This window comes from Pongo pygmaeus, chromosome 4 (genome assembly GCF_028885625.2).
Source record: "Pongo pygmaeus isolate AG05252 chromosome 4, NHGRI_mPonPyg2-v2.0_pri, whole genome shotgun sequence".
NCBI lineage: Eukaryota > Metazoa > Chordata > Mammalia > Primates > Hominidae > Pongo > Pongo pygmaeus.
The window spans coordinates 80,701,669-80,719,415 of NC_072377.2; the positions used below are offsets into that span (position 1 = coordinate 80,701,669).

General features: G+C 35.6%; 1 protein-coding gene across 2 annotated transcripts in view; it reads left to right on the top strand.

Moving 5' to 3' along the window:
* Window positions 1-16,099, top strand: part of AGGF1 (angiogenic factor with G-patch and FHA domains 1) — a 32,912-nt gene extending 16,813 nt beyond the window's left edge. Inside the window, exons 9-14 of one of the 2 annotated variants that reach the window (XM_054489754.2) lie at window positions 3,377-3,478; window positions 4,658-4,823; window positions 6,221-6,303; window positions 10,493-10,620; window positions 12,584-12,683; window positions 13,949-16,099. In XM_054489754.2, coding sequence (XP_054345729.1) covers window positions 3,377-3,478; window positions 4,658-4,823; window positions 6,221-6,303; window positions 10,493-10,620; window positions 12,584-12,683; window positions 13,949-14,149 — 780 coding nt within the window. In that variant the 3' untranslated portion in view covers window positions 14,150-16,099. Of the gene's footprint in view, window positions 1-3,376; window positions 3,479-4,657; window positions 4,824-6,220; window positions 6,598-7,215; window positions 7,453-10,492; window positions 10,621-12,583; window positions 12,684-13,948 lie in introns of those variants that run through there. The other variant, XR_010126404.1, reaches the window with a different exon arrangement.
* Window positions 16,100-17,747: the final 1,648 nt, after the last annotated feature.

The window sequence follows — 17,747 nt, forward strand, 5'->3', positions numbered from 1 at the left end:
GCTACATTTTATGACCGTTAAAAAATGAATCTTACCTGGCTTCTGGCTACTTTAGTAGGTGGTTACTTTGAGCCGGAGGATTTTATAACCCAAGAATATATCCTATACCACTCAGGGATTTTGTTTAAAACTTCTCCCAGTTGAGCATCTAATGGTTTCAGGAAAAAGAACAATTGAGTTTTCAAAACAAATAGAACAGAATTGCAACTCAAGTTATAAGTAGAAAATAACTAAAGGTTTAGCTACTGAGATTCTTTATATATTTTTACTTTCTTTTTGTTTTTTGAGATAGGATTTCACTCTGTTACCCGGGCTGGAGTACAGTGATGTGATCACAACTCCCTGCAGCCTCAAACTCCCGGGTTCAAGCAATCCTCCCGCCTCCCACCTCAGCCCCGCAGGTAGCTGGGACTACAGGCATACTCTACCATGCCCAGCTAATCTTTGTGTATTTCATAGAGATGCGGTTTCACCTGGGTGTTCGCTAGGCTGGTCTCAAACTCCTGAACTCAAGTGATCCACTTGCCTCTGCCTCCCAAAGTGTTGGGATTACAGGCGTGAGCCACCACGTCTGGCTGAGGCTTTTTATGTTTCTCTTTCCTGTACTATGTTTTCTGTGTTTTCTCTCCTCTGTTATGGTTGTTATCTTTTTTCCTGTTTTGCTTTTCCCTTTTTTTGACCATCCATCGTTCCCATTTTGCTTTTATTTAATGGACTGTAATGTGGACCTAAAGTAGATTTTATGTGATTTTTGTCTTTTTGGAATATAATTTCTCATTTTCAATTTGAAAGTCCATTTACTTTCACTTTTTGGGGACTCATTCAGAAAGAGGAAAAAGTCCTCATAATTTTAATTCTAACCAGATTATGTTGCTTTTTTACTTTTTTACTATGACCGTGAGTCTCCTGCCTCCAAAAAAATAAAACAACACCTAATCTGTAACTTAAATAGCAAAGGGATCTGAGATCCTTCTCCACCTCCAGTCTAAACCATAGATAGTTCTATGGTGGCTTTTTCTTTTTCTTTTTTTTTTTTTATGTAGAGACAGGGTCTTAACTGTGTTGCCGAGGCTGGAATGCAGTGGCACGCACCACAGCCCCTGACATCTCCTGGGCTTAAGTGAGCCTCCTGCCTCAGTTTCCTGAGTAGCTAGCACTATAGGCACACACCACCACACCAGGCTTCTGGTGGCATTTCTGTTTTTTCTTTCTTTTAAACTAACATCCGCTAGTGGGGTGGATAATTTGTTGGTGAAGTCAGTTTGATAGCACATATAACATGTATCCAAATAGACGAAAAACTTTTAAAAAAGAAGCTTAATGTTAGGGGAAAAAACAAGTATTTGACCACTAGATAGAAGACTTTCTGAGTTTAAAAAATGGTAAAAATTACAAAGGACAAAATAATCTTGCTCTTTATATGTTAAGAACCAATTTAGAAGGCAGACTCGGACAGGCACAACAAATATGACACAATATACATTATTTATTTTTGAAAAGTTCACGCAAATTTATGTTTTCAAACTCCACTGTGATACCGGTAGATAGGTGAGCAAAAGATACATCAGGCAGTTCAGAGTAAAGGAAATATCATGGTTAATATATGAAAAACCATTCAGTCTTTCTAGTAATCTAAGAAGTACAGATGAAGCCAAGGTGTGAATTTTCATTCATCATTTATTAAATATCACTCCTATTGGGAATGTAATTTAGAACAGCTTTTTGGAATAGGGTTTGGCAGTACAGAAATACTTATTCTAAACAATGCAGTTGGAAAAAAGTGTACAAAGGACATAAGAAAATTTACAGAAGAGGAAACCCAAATGGCTAATAAATATTAAGAGTTTTGGGGGTTGGGCGCGGTGGCTTATGCTTGTAATCCCAGCACTTTGGGAGGCTGAGGCAGGCAGATCATGAGGTCAGGAGATCGAGACCATCCTGGCTAACACGGTGAAACCCCATCTCTACTAAAAATACAAAAAATTAGCCGGGTGTGGTGGCGGGCACCTGTAGTCCCAGCTACTCAGGAGGCTGAGGCAGGAGAATGGCGTGAACCCAGGAGGTGGAGCTTGCAGTGAGCCGAGATCATGCCACTGCACTCCAGCCTAGGCAACAGAGCGAGATTCCATCTCAAAAAAAAAAAAGTTTAGGTAGTAATCCAGGAAATGCAAGTTAAAATCACAATGATAAGGCAATTTCACACCTCTTAGGCTAGCAAAAATTAAAAATTTTGGCAACATCAAGTTTTGGTTTAGTATACATAGAGCAGCAAGAATTCTCACAGACTGCTGGTGGGAATATGAATTGATACAACCGCTTTGGAAAACAGTTATCTAGTAAAGTTGAAGATTTGCTTATATTATGATTTAGCAATTCCATTCCTAAGTGTGTACTCCAGAGAAACACTTGAATTTTGTATACAAATAGATTGCGGGTACAAGAAGGTTTATAGTAATATTTTTAAAAATAGTAAAACCTTGGAAAAAAAACCCTGAATGTCCGTTTTCAGAAGGATGGATGGATAGATTGTGGTATATCCACACAATAGATTACCATTCAGCAAAATGAATGAACGACAACTTTATAACTGTGTATAACAACTGGATGAACCTCATGACTTAATGTTAAAGGAGCAAAATAAGAGGAATAGATAGAGTGCTATAGAACAAGGAGGGAAAGATTAGTCCTAACTATTGAAGATCTTGAGAACTTCTCTGAGAAGCTGGCCTTGAGTGTTTCAAATCACATTTTGTATTAAGAATTTTTGGCCAGGTGTGGTGGCTCATGCTTGTAATCCCAGCACTTTGGGAGGCTGAGGCGGGAGGATCACTTGAGCTCAGGAGTTTGAGACCAGCCTGGGCAACATGGTGAAACCCTGTCTCTACAAAAAATACAAAAATCAACCAGGTATGGTGGCATACGCCTGTGGTCCCAGCTGCTCAGGAAGCTGAGGTGGGAGGATCGCTTGAGCCCAGGAAGTCAAGGCTGCAGGAAGCTGTGATCACACCACTGCACTGTAGCCTGGTTGACAGAGCGAGACCCTGTCTCAAAAAAAAAAAGAAGTTTTTAATGATATGGACAAATACTTACATTAGGTCAAAATTTTTCAAATTATAATCTCTAGTACAAAAGGAGAAGAGGTAGGACATATTCTAAATTTTTCATGGTAATTAGAGGTAGAGTTATAGATGACATTTTCTTCTATAGCCTCTGTTTCTACCAGAAGCATATAATAGTTTGTGTTTCTAAAAAAAGTATTAAGTATAATAAAATTTAAATTATCAAAGACTCAAGTTAACATCATCATGTCATACAGAAATTGTCCATAGTTTTGAAAAGTGTAATAATTAATAATTGCTTGATTTCACTTTCTAAGTTTCATGCAGAAATTTATTTTGACCATGACTTACAAAGTTATGTCCTTGTGGATCAAGGCAGTCAGAATGGCACAATTGTTAATGGAAAACAGATTCTTCAGGTGAGTGTATATGTATTCATTTGTTACCTGCACATTATTTTTAAACTGAATTTTTTTATTTCTGAAGGGCATAATCTTTATCATTTGGTTCAGAGTAGAGTTAAGCCCAAATGTGTTACTTTGGAAGGAATTTCCAGAAAGGCTGAAAAAAGTGTATAATCAGTGGGTACTTACTTGGCTGTTGAGTTTTGACTTCTAATTATGTATCTATGCCTTATTTTCAGTTATGAATCCATTGTAAAGCTATTCAGAGTAAGTGTGTAAATGTCTCAATAGCAACTTTGAAGGTCCTCCCTTTTTTTGTTGTCTTAATGGAAATGTTACTAAATTGAAAACTGTATTAAAGGCAAAACTATGTCTATTCAGTTAACACTTAACATCCTCAGCATGTAGCAAAGTATTTGGCATATAATAAGAAAATATAGGCGCTAGGTGGCATAAAATAAGAAAATATAGGCGCTAGGCGCGATGGTTCATGCCTATAATCCCAGCACTTTGGGAGCCCGAGGCCAGTGGATCATCTGAGGTTAGGAGTTCAAGACCAGCCTGGCCAACATGGTGAAACCCCATCTCTACTGAAAATACAAAAATTAGCTGGGCGTGGTGGTGTGTGCCTGTTATCCCAGCTACTTGGGATGCTGAGGCAGGAGAATCGTTTGCACCGGGGAGGTGGAGGTTGCAGTGAGCCGAGATCACGACATTGCACTCCAGCTTGGGCTACAGAGTGAGATTGTCTCAAAAAAAGAAAATATATAGGAAGGCGGGAGGCCTTATTCTTAGTCTGTAAGAGTAAAAATGGAAATAAAACTGAGTTATCAAGAGAGAAGAAAAGGGAGATGTGATGCATTTATCCCATTCTCTTAACATTTCATCTTTTTTTATTGTGATGATTATATGTTTTGGTAATAGATTGAAGTCTAGAATTGGATATTTCTGATTGGATAGGGAGATTGGTGGATTTGACAAGTTGCTCACTTCAGCTGTCTTCATCTCCACTAGTAGTACTTTTTTTATGGGTCATTAAGTTGGGGACGTGTGTGCATGTGTGTATGTGTCTATTTCATTTATAGCTATTTTAAATATATTTTAAAAATTAAAATCAGACATTACTTACAATAGATGTAAGGTAACCATAAGTGATTGTTTTGAAATCTGTTTTGTAAAATGTTTCCCCTCTAGCCGAAAACTAAATGTGACCCTTATGTACTTGAGCATGGAGATGAAGTCAAAATTGGAGAAACTGTCTTGTCCTTTCACATTCACCCTGGCAGTGATACCTGTGATGGCTGTGAGCCAGGGCAAGTTAGAGCCCACCTTCGCCTTGATAAGAAAGATGAATCTTTTGGTATGTGAAACAGATTAAATGTGGCTGTGATAACATTTCTCTTTCATTACCTAAATGTTCTAAAAAATATCAGTCAGCTACTGGCTACATGTCTAATTGATACGATACTGCATTGAGAGATATTTATACAAAGCTATCGGTCTTGTATCCAGTTAATCTAATAATAGATTGAGATATATTTCAGTAAATATTACCAAATGAGACTAAGAAATGACATATATTTGGAGGTTGAGACTAGGCTAATAGATTATAATTGTAGTTAATTTTTCTGTGTAATAATTTAGCTTCATGATATGTAGCATTGGTCTGCTTTCTCACCAGGAAAGAGATTGATTAGTTCTCTTTCTGCTAATCCAGTTTAGTAGGCTTTTGAGGCAGACTGTAGTGGTAGTCAAATGTACTTAAGAGCAGTTGTAATTGAAAATTGGTAAGAGTAGATTTTAAGTGTTCTCACCGTACACAAAAAATGATAAGTACATGAAGTAGTAATGGATACGTTAATGAGGTTGATTTAGCCAGTTCACAATGTATACATATATCAAAAATCATGTTGTATACCATATATACAATTTTTATCAATTAAAATAATTTAAAAAGTAGTTATGACTTAATAAAGTAATAATTTAATAAAGATTGGTTTCCTTTTGACATGTATGTATCGATGTAAAAAAAGTCATCCACAGTTGAACTCTGTCATATAATATTAACATAGGAAATAATAAGCCAAGGCATGAAGGGTTTATTGATTGATATGTTTTCTGTCCTATTGATAGCTCATGCTGTATATTGTCTATGTACCATTATTTTTTATTATAATAGCACTGTAGGATATTACTGTTGTGCTTTCAGCCCACACATCTAAAGCTCTTAAAATTTAAATAGATGCTTTGAACTAGTAAGAGGTCATCTTTTTTGACATAAATTTTCCCCCTAAATGCCAAGTATGCATGTTCATTATTTTTTGTTTTCTGATACTAATTTGAAAATGAATATGTTGCATTACACAGTAACATAAATTTTGGTTTCTCTGGCTTTCATTTTGCATATGGCTATGTTCCTTTGCAACATTGACTTAATATTTCTGCATTTGAGATTCTATTACAATAATCATATTGAAAAATCGAGATGTTCATTGTTCATTTTGGTATCTATACTATAAGATTCCTATTATCTGTAGTTTTTGCTTTACTTCTCAAGTAGGTTTAGTTACCAAAATGCTGAAAGGGCGTCATCACAACACAATATCCTTTATATTAATGTTTATTTCAACATCTGGTTAATTGGGATGGGTTACCAATGGGTTATATTAGTTTTTTATTAGTTAAATAACGTTCGTTTTAATTTTCTACAAAATCAGATTTAGTGGCTTTTTTTTAACAAAACTTTTTTTCTTTCAGTTGGTCCAACACTAAGTAAGGAGGAAAAAGAGTTGGAAAGAAGAAAAGAATTAAAGAAAATACGAGTAAAATATGGTTTACAGGTGAGGATGTTGAATATTGTTTCATTTGTTAAGCTGTATATCTGGTTTTGAGTAAAAATATCTTTTTTACTCAAATATACTTTAAATATGCTCAGTACATTTTATATATAAATAGTTGTGTAGTATGATTTTGTGATTTCTATTAGTTTACTGTTCTGGTATTCATAACCTAAAAACTGTTGAAGTTGCAGTAGAAAAATGATAATAGCCTACATTTGAATATACATTTCTAGTTTTCAGAAAACTTGCATTAAGATGCTTTGACATAACTAGACATGATAGTGTCTGTAGTTTGTAGTCCCTGGTACTTGGGAGGCTGAGGCAAGAAGATCGGTTTAGATCAGGAGTTCAAGGCTGCAGTGAGCTGTGATCACACTTATGAATAGGCTCTGCACTCCAGCCTGGGCAATATAGCGAGATCTTATCTCTACAAAAAAGATGCATGCTTTTCTAAGTAGGATATGTACCAGTGGAATTTGTGTGTCTTCAACTTTGTTAGGTAATGCCAAGCGGTTTTCTAAAGTAGTTGTACCAATTACTTTTAATTCATGAATTTATTATAAATGTGACCTAAAAGATCTTTTATAAATCAACTATCATTGATTGAACAACATAGTTGGAGAACTAATATGACCTTATTATAATTAAACTACAGTGATTAAGGTAGTATCATATTGGCATAAAGATAAAAGGATGGAACAAAATAATAGTCCAGAAGTAGATCCATATATATATGTGTGGACAATTAATTTTTGATAAAGATGTGATGGCAGTTTGGTGGAGAAAGAGTGGTCTTTTTTTTTTTTTTTTTGAGACAGAGTCTTACTCTGTCACCCAGGCTGGAGTGCAGTGGCACAATCTCAGCTCACTGCTACCTATGTCTCCTGGGTTCAAGTGATTCTCCTGCCTCAGCCTCCCAAGTAGCTGTGATTGCAGGTGCCCCCCACAACGCCTGGCTAATTTTTGTATTTTTAGTAGAGATGAGGTTCACAGCGTTGGCCAGGCTGGTCTCAAACTCCTGACCTTAGGTGATCTGCCCACCTTCACCTCCCAAAGTGCTGGGATTACAGGCGCGAGCCACTGTGCCCGGCCAAGAGTGGTCTTTTTCAGCAAATGGTGGTAGAATAATTGGATGGCCTTACCAAAAAAAAAAAAAAACCACAGACAAAAAGAATGTTCATCTGTACCTTGAACCATCTATAAAAATGATCCAAAAGTGGATCATAGATATAAAAGTAAAACCTGAAACTTTAAAACTTCTAGAAACTTTTTTTTTAAAGGCAAAGATTCTAACACCAGAAGCACAATCCTTAAGAACAAATTGATAATCTGTATTTCTTCAAGATTAAAAATTCATGTTTTTCCAAAGACACTATTAAGAGAATGAAAAGACAAGCCACAGACTGGAGAAAATATTTGCAAATCATGTATCTGGTCAAAGACTTCTATATCTAGAATATACAAAAAACTTTCAAAACTTAATAATAAGAAAACAACTCAGTTAAAAAATGGGCCAAAGATTTGAATAGATACTTCACCAAAGAAGATATGCTGATGGCAAATAAACACCTGAAAAAATGTTCAGTATCATCAGTCTTTAAGGAAATGCAAATTAAAACCACAATGAGATACCACTACACATCTATTAGAATGCCTAAAATTTTCAAAACTGACTATAACAGGTATTGGAAGGGTTGTGGAGGAACTAGAAATCTCATACACTGCTGGTGGGAATGTAAAATGGTGCGGTTGCTTTGGTAGTTTCTTAAAAAGTTAAACATACACCTATTTTACAGTTCAGCCATTCTACTCTGAGACATTTACCCAAGATAAATGCAAGCATATGTGCATAAAAAGACCAGTAAACAAATGTTGATTGCATTTTTTTTTTTTTTGAATAACCAAAAACTGAGAAAAACTCAAATGTCCATCATATATGGATAAGCAAAAACTATGGTGTATCTGTATGGTGAAAATACTACTTAGCAATAAAAAAGCAGGAACTAGTAATATAGGCCACAACCTGGATGAATCTCAAAATAGTTAGGTTGAGTGAAGCCAAATAAAACACGTATATGTGCTTCCACTTGCGGAACAGTTTCACTATTCACTGGTTTCCAACTTGTCTGAGGTCTGTGAGACAGAACACACTCTCATACAAGTTATATGAAGCTAACTTACTACTTACAAATAGTGAGCAAGAGATGACAGAAGCCTAGGATTTATTGTGAAACCACCCCCCAAAGCTCAGAAAGCTGCCTTCTAGGTGAATGGAGTCTCAACTGTGTGTGCCCTACTTGCACAGCAGTTGAGGGACCCTGGAAAGCATCCCACCTTGGGTTATGTACCTCAGGGTCATTTGACTCACTGGGCTAAAATGTTGAAGGACATCCTGTTTCCAGGTGGGGACTGGAACAGAGCCTGGACTGTTTTAGCCAATCCCTCCTTACCTCAGGATGTTGCATTCCCAGCACATTCTGGTTGGTGTTGAGAACTACAAACAAGAAAGTGGGAAGAACTGTTCTGCACCATTTATGTAAACTTCTAGGAAAGCAAACTAATGTATTGTGACAGAAGGAAGATGAGTGATTGCTTAGACACAAGGAAGGAATGCTACACAGGGAAGGTCTGGAGAGTTGGATTACAACGAGAGACAAGGACACTTTTGGGAGAGATGGATATGTTTATTATCTTGCTTATGGTGATAGTTTCATAGGTCCATAAATCTCAAAAGCATCTCATTGTACACTAGGTATGTATGATTTATTTATGTTAATTATACCTCAATAAAGTTTTTTAAAAAGTTATCACTTAATCCTGTAAATAGACGAGGAGGGCAATTAATTAATATTTCTAGTTTACTTTTGAGAAACTAAAGCTTAGTAGCCCAGCTATTAAATTGTAGAGCTAGATATAGAATCTAGGTCTTAAGTATATTTGTGCTAAATTTTTATACTTCATGAAGATGTGAAAAAGAAGTTGCTGCCAAAATAACATATTTTTCTGTCAAATTGTATTTTTTGTTGTTGTTGCTGTTTTACTAAGGTAGAGAAATCATAGAAAAAAACAAGATAGGCCAATTTGGGGGGAAAATAGAAGACATTTAAGGAGAGAATAAAATTGTTTTGTCAAAAATTTTAGCTCAATTTCTTTATTGTCTTCTGGAGGAAAAACTTACTAGGATAGATAGTTCTATATTTTTCTTCTCTTTTTAAAAGCAAAATTAATTAAAAGCTTCTGTCGTACCTTCCTTGAGTTGCTCTCCAGTCCCTAGCATCTCTCTGGATGAGTATCATACTTTTTATATAAAGATCAGCAAGTTATAACAAAGGGAAAGGGAAGGCTTCTATGAATGCTGAATTGACTACCCCTTCTTTGTGCCACCACCACACCTTGTGTATACCTTTATTGAATCACTCATACTGTAACAGGCCAAAGGTTATGTGTGCCTTCCCTCTGGCATTCCATTACCTAGCACGGAGCTTGACATACTCTTTATCTAGTGAATGTTTGTTAAGTGACTAATTGGTCACTTAAATGGAGCTTTATTGAAGCAAAAAACTATTGTTGCCAGGGTAAATGGGTTTTTTAAAAGTCTCTACATTTCTCCCTTCCAAGAAACAGTATCAAACTACTATAGGTCTCTTGGAACTTTTAGTTCCTTAGAGAAAAGGGGAGATAGATTTTTTTTTTCCCCCAAACCCCAGGGATTCTGTATTTTTCTTGGAATACTAGTAGTTCATATTTCAAGATGAGAACACAGCATTAAGTCAGAATATACTGTTATTTTCACCATGTCATCTTCTTATGTATATGTATGTTGTGGCATAACTTGAAATATAAACATTTTAAAGGGAATAGGATAAAAGTAGCATATCTAATATGACAATTTCTTCATATCTTTTTTTTATAACTTTAATATAAATCAAGTAGAGATGGGGGTCTTGCTATATTGCTCACACTGGTCTCAAACTCCTGACCTCTAGCTCTATCCTCTTGCCTCAGCTTCCCAAAATGCTAGGATTACAGGCATGAGCCACCACACCCAGCAGTTTCTTCATATCTTAGCTTGTTTTATTTCATTGTTTATAGAGGCCACATTGAATCATATTTGTTAAGTAAGGCACATGTACAGAAATTCTGTTTTATCAGCTTTGTTTTCCTGAATGAATATTTTGTGTTTATTAAGAATACAGAATACGAAGATGAAAAGACATTGAAGAATCCAAAATATAAAGATAGAGCTGGAAAACGTAGGGAGCAGGTTGGAAGTGAAGGAACTTTCCAAAGAGATGATGCTCCTGCATCTGTTCATTCGTAAGTTTTGAATTACGGTGGCTCAAAACATCCTTTGTTCATAATAACATTCATAGGGTGGTCTGATGTTCAGGGCTATATATCCTGATAGGTGGCCTATTTATTTGTTTATTTATGAGATGGAGTCTTGCCCCATCGCCCAGGCTGGAGTGCAGTGGTGTGATCTCGGCTCACTGCAACCTCCATCTCCTGGGTTCAAGCGACTCTCCTGCCTCAGCCTCCTGAGTAGCTGGGATTACAGATGCGTGCCATCACGCCCAGCTAATTTTTGTGTTTTTAGTAGAGACAGGGTTTCACATGTTGTTGGCCAGGCCGGTCTTGAACTCCTGACCTCATGATCCGCCCGCCTTGGCCTCCCAAAGTGTTGGGATTACAGGCGTGAGCTACCACGTCTGGCCGATAAGTGGCCTTAAAATTAACACTTTAACAACAAAATGGAGACACTAAGTCTATTTATTCTTTCCACTAATCTTAGAATTCTATTATCCCCTAAAAAATTGCTGAGCAAATACATGAGCACCTGTACTTAAACACACGTATGTGTATGTTAACAGTCTAGCCACACAGTTGAGTGTATATACTTTTATATGCTAGGTATCTAGAAGCCTAGACTGGTAAGAACTTGGTATGGACTGGTATTTTTTAATAATTATTTTAATACTCAAATACTTTCATTCTTAATGACCCTGAAATATAATTTTTCTTATTTATTTTTCTCTGATTCAGTTTTCTCTTGGCAAAGTAGTTTGGATAAAAATGAAAAAGGTGATTTTTGAGGTTTGTAATATGACTGTATTTCTGCATTTAATCAAATATTAGCTGCATTTTTTTCCTCAGAATATAAATTTTGAGTTTAGTTAAAATTTAAATTTTTCATGTAGAACTGATAACTAATTATAAAGTTTTGATTCAATATCATATTGCATTGACTCTTAAGAGTTTTACGGTTATAAATGGCAACATATTTTTCTTAATGGTACATAAAATAATGGTGTACCTTAGAGTTGATGGAGTTTGATCCATTACCAACATTTTATTTGATGAAATATAGGATTACAAAGTAGGTACACTAAGCAACATGACCTTTTTTTTAAGTTTAATATTTAAAATGTAATCTTGGAGAATATAAAGAGTGCATTCAAATTAAATAAGACATTTAAAATAAAACACATTGGTTTGACATTGCTTGGTTATTAACTGAAGAGCTAACAGCATATTTTGTGGAACTGAAAAGATATAATGGAACATAAAATACTCTTAAATTAGCAGAGTATAGAATCATAGGACAAAATGCAAACAGCGATTAAGAAGTCTTATTTCATTTGAACTTTTTAATATATAACATGTACATAAAATTACACAAATTATAAGTATACAGCTCAATGATACATCGTAAGATTAACATATTGCAGAATACACATTTCTTGGACAAGAAATAGAAAATTATCAGTAACCCCAGAAGCTTATTCTCCCTGTGCCCCGCCTAATCACTGTCCTGCTCTCCTCCCAAAAGGTAATCACCATCCTGACAGGAATAGATTAATTTCACTTATTTTAAAATTTTAATGAAATGGAACAATTCAATATTTATTTTGTGTCTATATTCTTTTTGTTCCACATTATTTTGTTAGGTATGGTTTATTTTTATTGCTGAATAATATTCTACTGTATGACTATACCACAATTTATCCATTTTAATCATTGCCAGACATCTGGATCATTTCTGATTTGTTGCTGTTAGATTTGCTGGAAGAACATTGTTGTATGTGTCTTTTGGTGCACATGCACATGCTTTTCTAAGTAGGATATGTACCAGTGGAATTTGTGTGTCTTCAACTTTGTTAGGTAATGCCAAGCGGTTTTCTAAAGTAGTTGTACCAATTACTTTTAATTCATGAATTTATTATAAATGTGACCTAAAAGATCTTTTATAAATCAACTATCATTTTAATATTCCTTAAAGTGAAATTACTGATAGCAACAAAGGTCGGAAGATGTTGGAGAAGATGGGTTGGAAGAAAGGAGAGGGCCTGGGGAAGGATGGTGGAGGAATGAAAACTCCGGTAAGACTTGCATTTTTTTTATTCATTTATTCCTAGAGCAGACATTTACTGTGTACATTAATGTGCCAAACGTTGCCTTAAGTGCTAAGAATATAGTAGAAAGCAAAAGGAGACATGATTACTGCCTTTGTGGCATTCACAATTACCAAATATATACATGTGCTTTGTTTTGTGTTTTATATTTTTAGAAAGCCTCTTTTTGAGTTTTTTTTCCTACATTAAAGCTAGGGTAAGAAGTGCTGTTTCCTGAGCCAAAGGTTCTTCTGTGTTTTAGAGTCATTTTTAATAACTGTCATACTGTGCCTGGTATTGAGCACTCAAGAACAATCATGGTGTTAGTTTACAAACAGGTGGACTGTGTATGAGCTGAAAAATCTGTTTGGTTCAAGAATCAGAGCATGTAACATGAAATATAGAGAACAATGTCTGAAAAACAACATAGTGGTTTAATTAATGGTCCCATGGTTCATAGGAGGTTTGGGTTATCTTTCACACAAACCTTAATAAGTAACCTGACTGTAGAACTTTCTGGATAATGACTTAGTACCTAAAGAAATAATAGATGGATCAGTGTGAGTATATACCAGCTTTCTCATTTTTTTTTGAGGTACAGTGGAAAGAACAAGGATTTTGTAGTCAGACCTAGGTTAGAATATGTGCTCTATCATTTACTAGCTATGTGGCTTTGGGCAAGTTTGGACTTTAGTTTTCTTATGAAAAAATGGGGATAAGAACTCTTTTTCAGGGTTGTCTTGAAGATAAAGCCCCTAAGCATTGTACCTTACATTAGGCACTCAGTAAATGGTAGCTTTGAATGTTCTTAAAATATTGAGAAGTGCTCCCCTCCTGTTATGAAAACAATCAAATTCTTTTTATGGTTATTAATGTTTAACCTGCTTGTTCACTTACTTAGGTAAGGATAGGACAGTGGGTTTAAACATATCCATTGCCTTTATTTCTGGTTAGGGTGGAATGATATCTCTGCAGCATCTAAATGAAATTTGGTGATTGCTAGTTAAGGAGCACTGTATTTTCTGTAAAGTAGGCTGTACTTATTGACAAGGCAAGACAACATAGAAAAATGAGTGTAAGTTCCATGTATAAAGGTATATATATTCCTGTATGTATTTGATGCATTTGACAGGTTTTTCTTTTGCATCAATCTTTAATAAATCAAAAAATTATAGAGTCCTAAGTTGGACACAGCAGATTTCAATGTGTTTAGACTCTAAAATTAAAGTCCTCTGCTCAACTTTTGGTAACAGATCCAGCTTCAGCTTCGGCGAACACATGCAGGCTTGGGGACAGGCAAACCATCCTCAATTGAAGATATTCACCTTCTCCAAAACAAGAACAAAAAAAACTGGGACAAAGCACGAGAGCGGTTTACTGAAAACTTCCCAGAAACTAAGCCTCAAAAAGATGACCCAGGGACCATGCCTTGGGTAAAAGGGACTTTAGAGTGAAGGCTAATCATAGAAGAAAACTCTAGTTTTTTTAAAAATAGAATTTGGAAACTTATTTTTTCTCCCCAAAAGAATCAGCAGCATGGGGGAACTATGTCACAGTTTACCTCTTCCTGACTCAGAAATGTGTATGGTTTGCAGCTTTTAAGAACCATTTTTTAAAAACTAATAGTGACAACCAATTTATGCAGTGAATAGACTAAAGTTCACAGGGCACGGATGAGTTTATCAAACTTCGTTATTTTATCTTGTCATTTACAACATCCATATAAGCAACTAGCCATATAAGCAAAATTCATAGAACTACTGACTTAAGTGTACATCTGTTCTTGTCTCCATATATTCATGTAAGATGCACAACAAAAGAAACATCAGAAGTTTATAAAAATAAATCTGACTATGTGCATCCTCATTTATTCCCTTTAGAACCTAGATAAAAAATGTTGAGAAAACATGGGTAGTGGCGCATACATTTTGTTTTCCTTGAAATAGCCTAAGTAATATTATTGAAGAACTAATGAACAGGTGACATGTTGTAGAAAATTAGTCTTTCATTGTTTTCTTCTGTGAAGAATCTGTTGCTATGTAGTATATATTCAGCATTTATATTTGGTTTGTTTCATAGCTAATGAGGTATTTAGATATGCACAACCGAATACATATTGAAATAGTGTGCTGGCTTTTGTAGTTTTGATAAAGACCATTGCAGGCAATGGAATTGTGCCAGAGAAATCTGATTTCTAGTACAAAAGGAATACTTAGCCAGGGCCTCAAGCTCAAGATACTTATTGAAAACGTCCTCAATTGCAATAAAAACATTATAACATGAAAAAGAGTGATTTTTTGAACCGGTGATTTAAATGTATTGATCTGCTTTGAATTTTCAAGCAGCCAGAATTTTCTAGTTTAAATTGGCAGAGTTATAACAAAGGAGAGCCTCAAATAGTAGACAATTGCAGTGCGGCTTTCTGGGCACAGGTGTCACTGCTCTGCCATCTATCACTATTCTTTTCTGTTCAGTTTTTCTCTCAGGTGTTTGCTGGGAAATTAACACTGGAACTGACCCTTTTCTGGCAGTGAATGTAAGCTCTGGCTTCCCCATCTACTATAAAGAAATGTTTTCAAGATGCAGCAATGAGGAATATTCTGAAAATAAAAATTATACAGTAGTAAAGATAATTCAGAAAGAAAAAGCTACCTGTTCAAATTTCCAATCTAAAGGGCACAGGGTAGTTATGGAGAAAAGGGGATGGAGAAGGAGAAACCATGACTAAAGATGAGAGGTATGAACGAGTTGTCAAGTTCCTATGGGCTTAAGCTAGGACAATCAGGCCCTAAACTCCAAATTTGGATAAAATATCTCTGCATTCTTCTTGGCCACCTGCATAGTCTGACACATATGTATGTACAATTAGACTTGCAGGCTGCAGGAGTGCCCTGCATTGTTTTCTTTTAATTAGAAATAAAAAGTATTAGTCTAAATGTGGTTCTGGTGCTGGTGCCCTGTATATATGTAACAACATAGGACCTCTCCAAATAGATTTTGCTTCTGGTGAATCTTGGTCATTGGGTTAGTATATGACTGTCTATAATATTTTCCATTTGTATTATTATATTGGGGAAAACATTTTTTATCATTTTCTATTGTTAAGAAAATGGAAAACTTAAATATGGTGTTAAAAATGGAAATATATATGATATTTGCATTATTAAACCCCTTTGCAGATCTAAAGTCTCAGGGTTCCACTATTAGTGGTTAAAGTACTGAATAATGTCTGGGTCTGTTTCCATCTGTAAAATAAGAATATTTGTGTCATATGTCTGTCATGAATAGCAAATGAGAAAATGTATATAAAAGCACTTTGTAAATTGTAAAAGTAGTACAGATGTGAGCTTCTATTTGTTTAGAAGCATAAATGTGAATTATATACAGTTTGAATTTTGCATAAATTTTTTTGTGTCTAATTTTAAATATTTGTTTAATCACACTATACATTTTCTGAGTAGCTTTTAAGTATGTATTTTAAGTGGAGCTGCAAGTTCTGAATTTTAAGAAATCTAACATCTAATATTTTTGCCAGAACATAAGAAGCTGGCAAAGTTGAGAACAGAAGAAACCTTCAACATTAGAGTAAAATAGAAATTTTTTCCAGTATTAAATAGAGGAAGCACTCTTATCCTCAAAAAGAGGAACTTTTTGCTGCTTTTGAAACAAGTGTTACTTCTGATATGTCATTTTTATCCTGCATTTATAGAACGTAATGGTTTATGCAAATCAAAAACCTTCTGACTTTTCATAGAATATTTTTTATTTTTTATGATTTTTATTTTTTTTTATTTATTTTTTCGAGACAGAGTCTTGCTCTGTTGCCCAGACTAGAATGCAGTGGTGCAGTCTCAGCTCACTGCAACCTCAACCTCCTGGGTTCAAGCGATTTTCGTGCCTCAGCCTCCCAAGTAGCTGGATTACAGGTGCATGCCAGCATGCCTGGCTAATGTTTGTATTTTTAGTAGAGATGGGGTTTCACCATGTTGGCCAGGCTGGACTCCAACTCCTGACCTCAGGTGATCTGCCTGCCTCAGCCTCCCAAAGTGCTGGGATTACAGGCGTGTGTGAGCCACCATGCCTGTCCAAAAGATTATTTCTTAATTTGACATATTTTTAAAGAGCAGGCAAAGAAGATAGAAATCTCAAACAAGGGAAAGCAAGAGACGTTGGAGATTGCATACAAAGGCCATTCTGTAAAGTTGCAGGACAGAGGGATGTCTTTGGCAGGGGGCAAGAAAGCACTTGTGGACCCAAAACTCAAAGGCAGTCTCAGGAACAGTTGAAAGTATTTTCCCCACCATCTTGTTGTAAGTGTGCTTCTTTTAGTAGGGCATAACTTATATTTCTGCTCTGAATCTTTGATTCAAACATTTCATTTTACTTTTTCAGCCTTTAAAGTGGAAATGCATTTTGATTCTTTAAAATGAGGCAGTGGTTACTTATATTTCTGTGTGTTTCAGGGCCCAGGCTGTCTCTTCTGCTTTTCTGTTTTACTAATCTTAGTGTTGGCTTATGGCCTTGTAGTTGCAAAATGGCTTTTGAAATTTCAGACATCATATTCATACCTAAAGCAACAAGAAGGAGGAAAGAGCAGAGTGTAGTGTTAGTTCTCTTTTTTTAGGAAAACAACAGCTTACTCAGAAACTGACTTCTTAGGGTCATTAGCCAGAACCAGATAGCATGGCTACCCATAGAAGAGATGCTATAAAAGTGGGTAACAGGATGGTCACATTTGGCTTAAGCCAGTTATGAACCATCACCTGCAGCTGAGAATGTTGCCATTGGAATGAAATAGGTTCAGTGAACCAAGCAGAAGGGGGCAGTGGATGTTGAATGGGCAGGTAGGTAACTGCCAGATAATGTACCTGTTCATCAGTCGGGACTACAGGGTTGCTTAAATTGTGATGCATCCCTACTATGTAATACTTTCTAGCCATTCAAATGAATAAGATAGAACTGTGTATACCCTAGTGTAGAAGAATATCTCACAAAGCAGATTGTAGCAAAGTATATATGGCATAATCCCATTTTTATTTTTAAATTACAAAG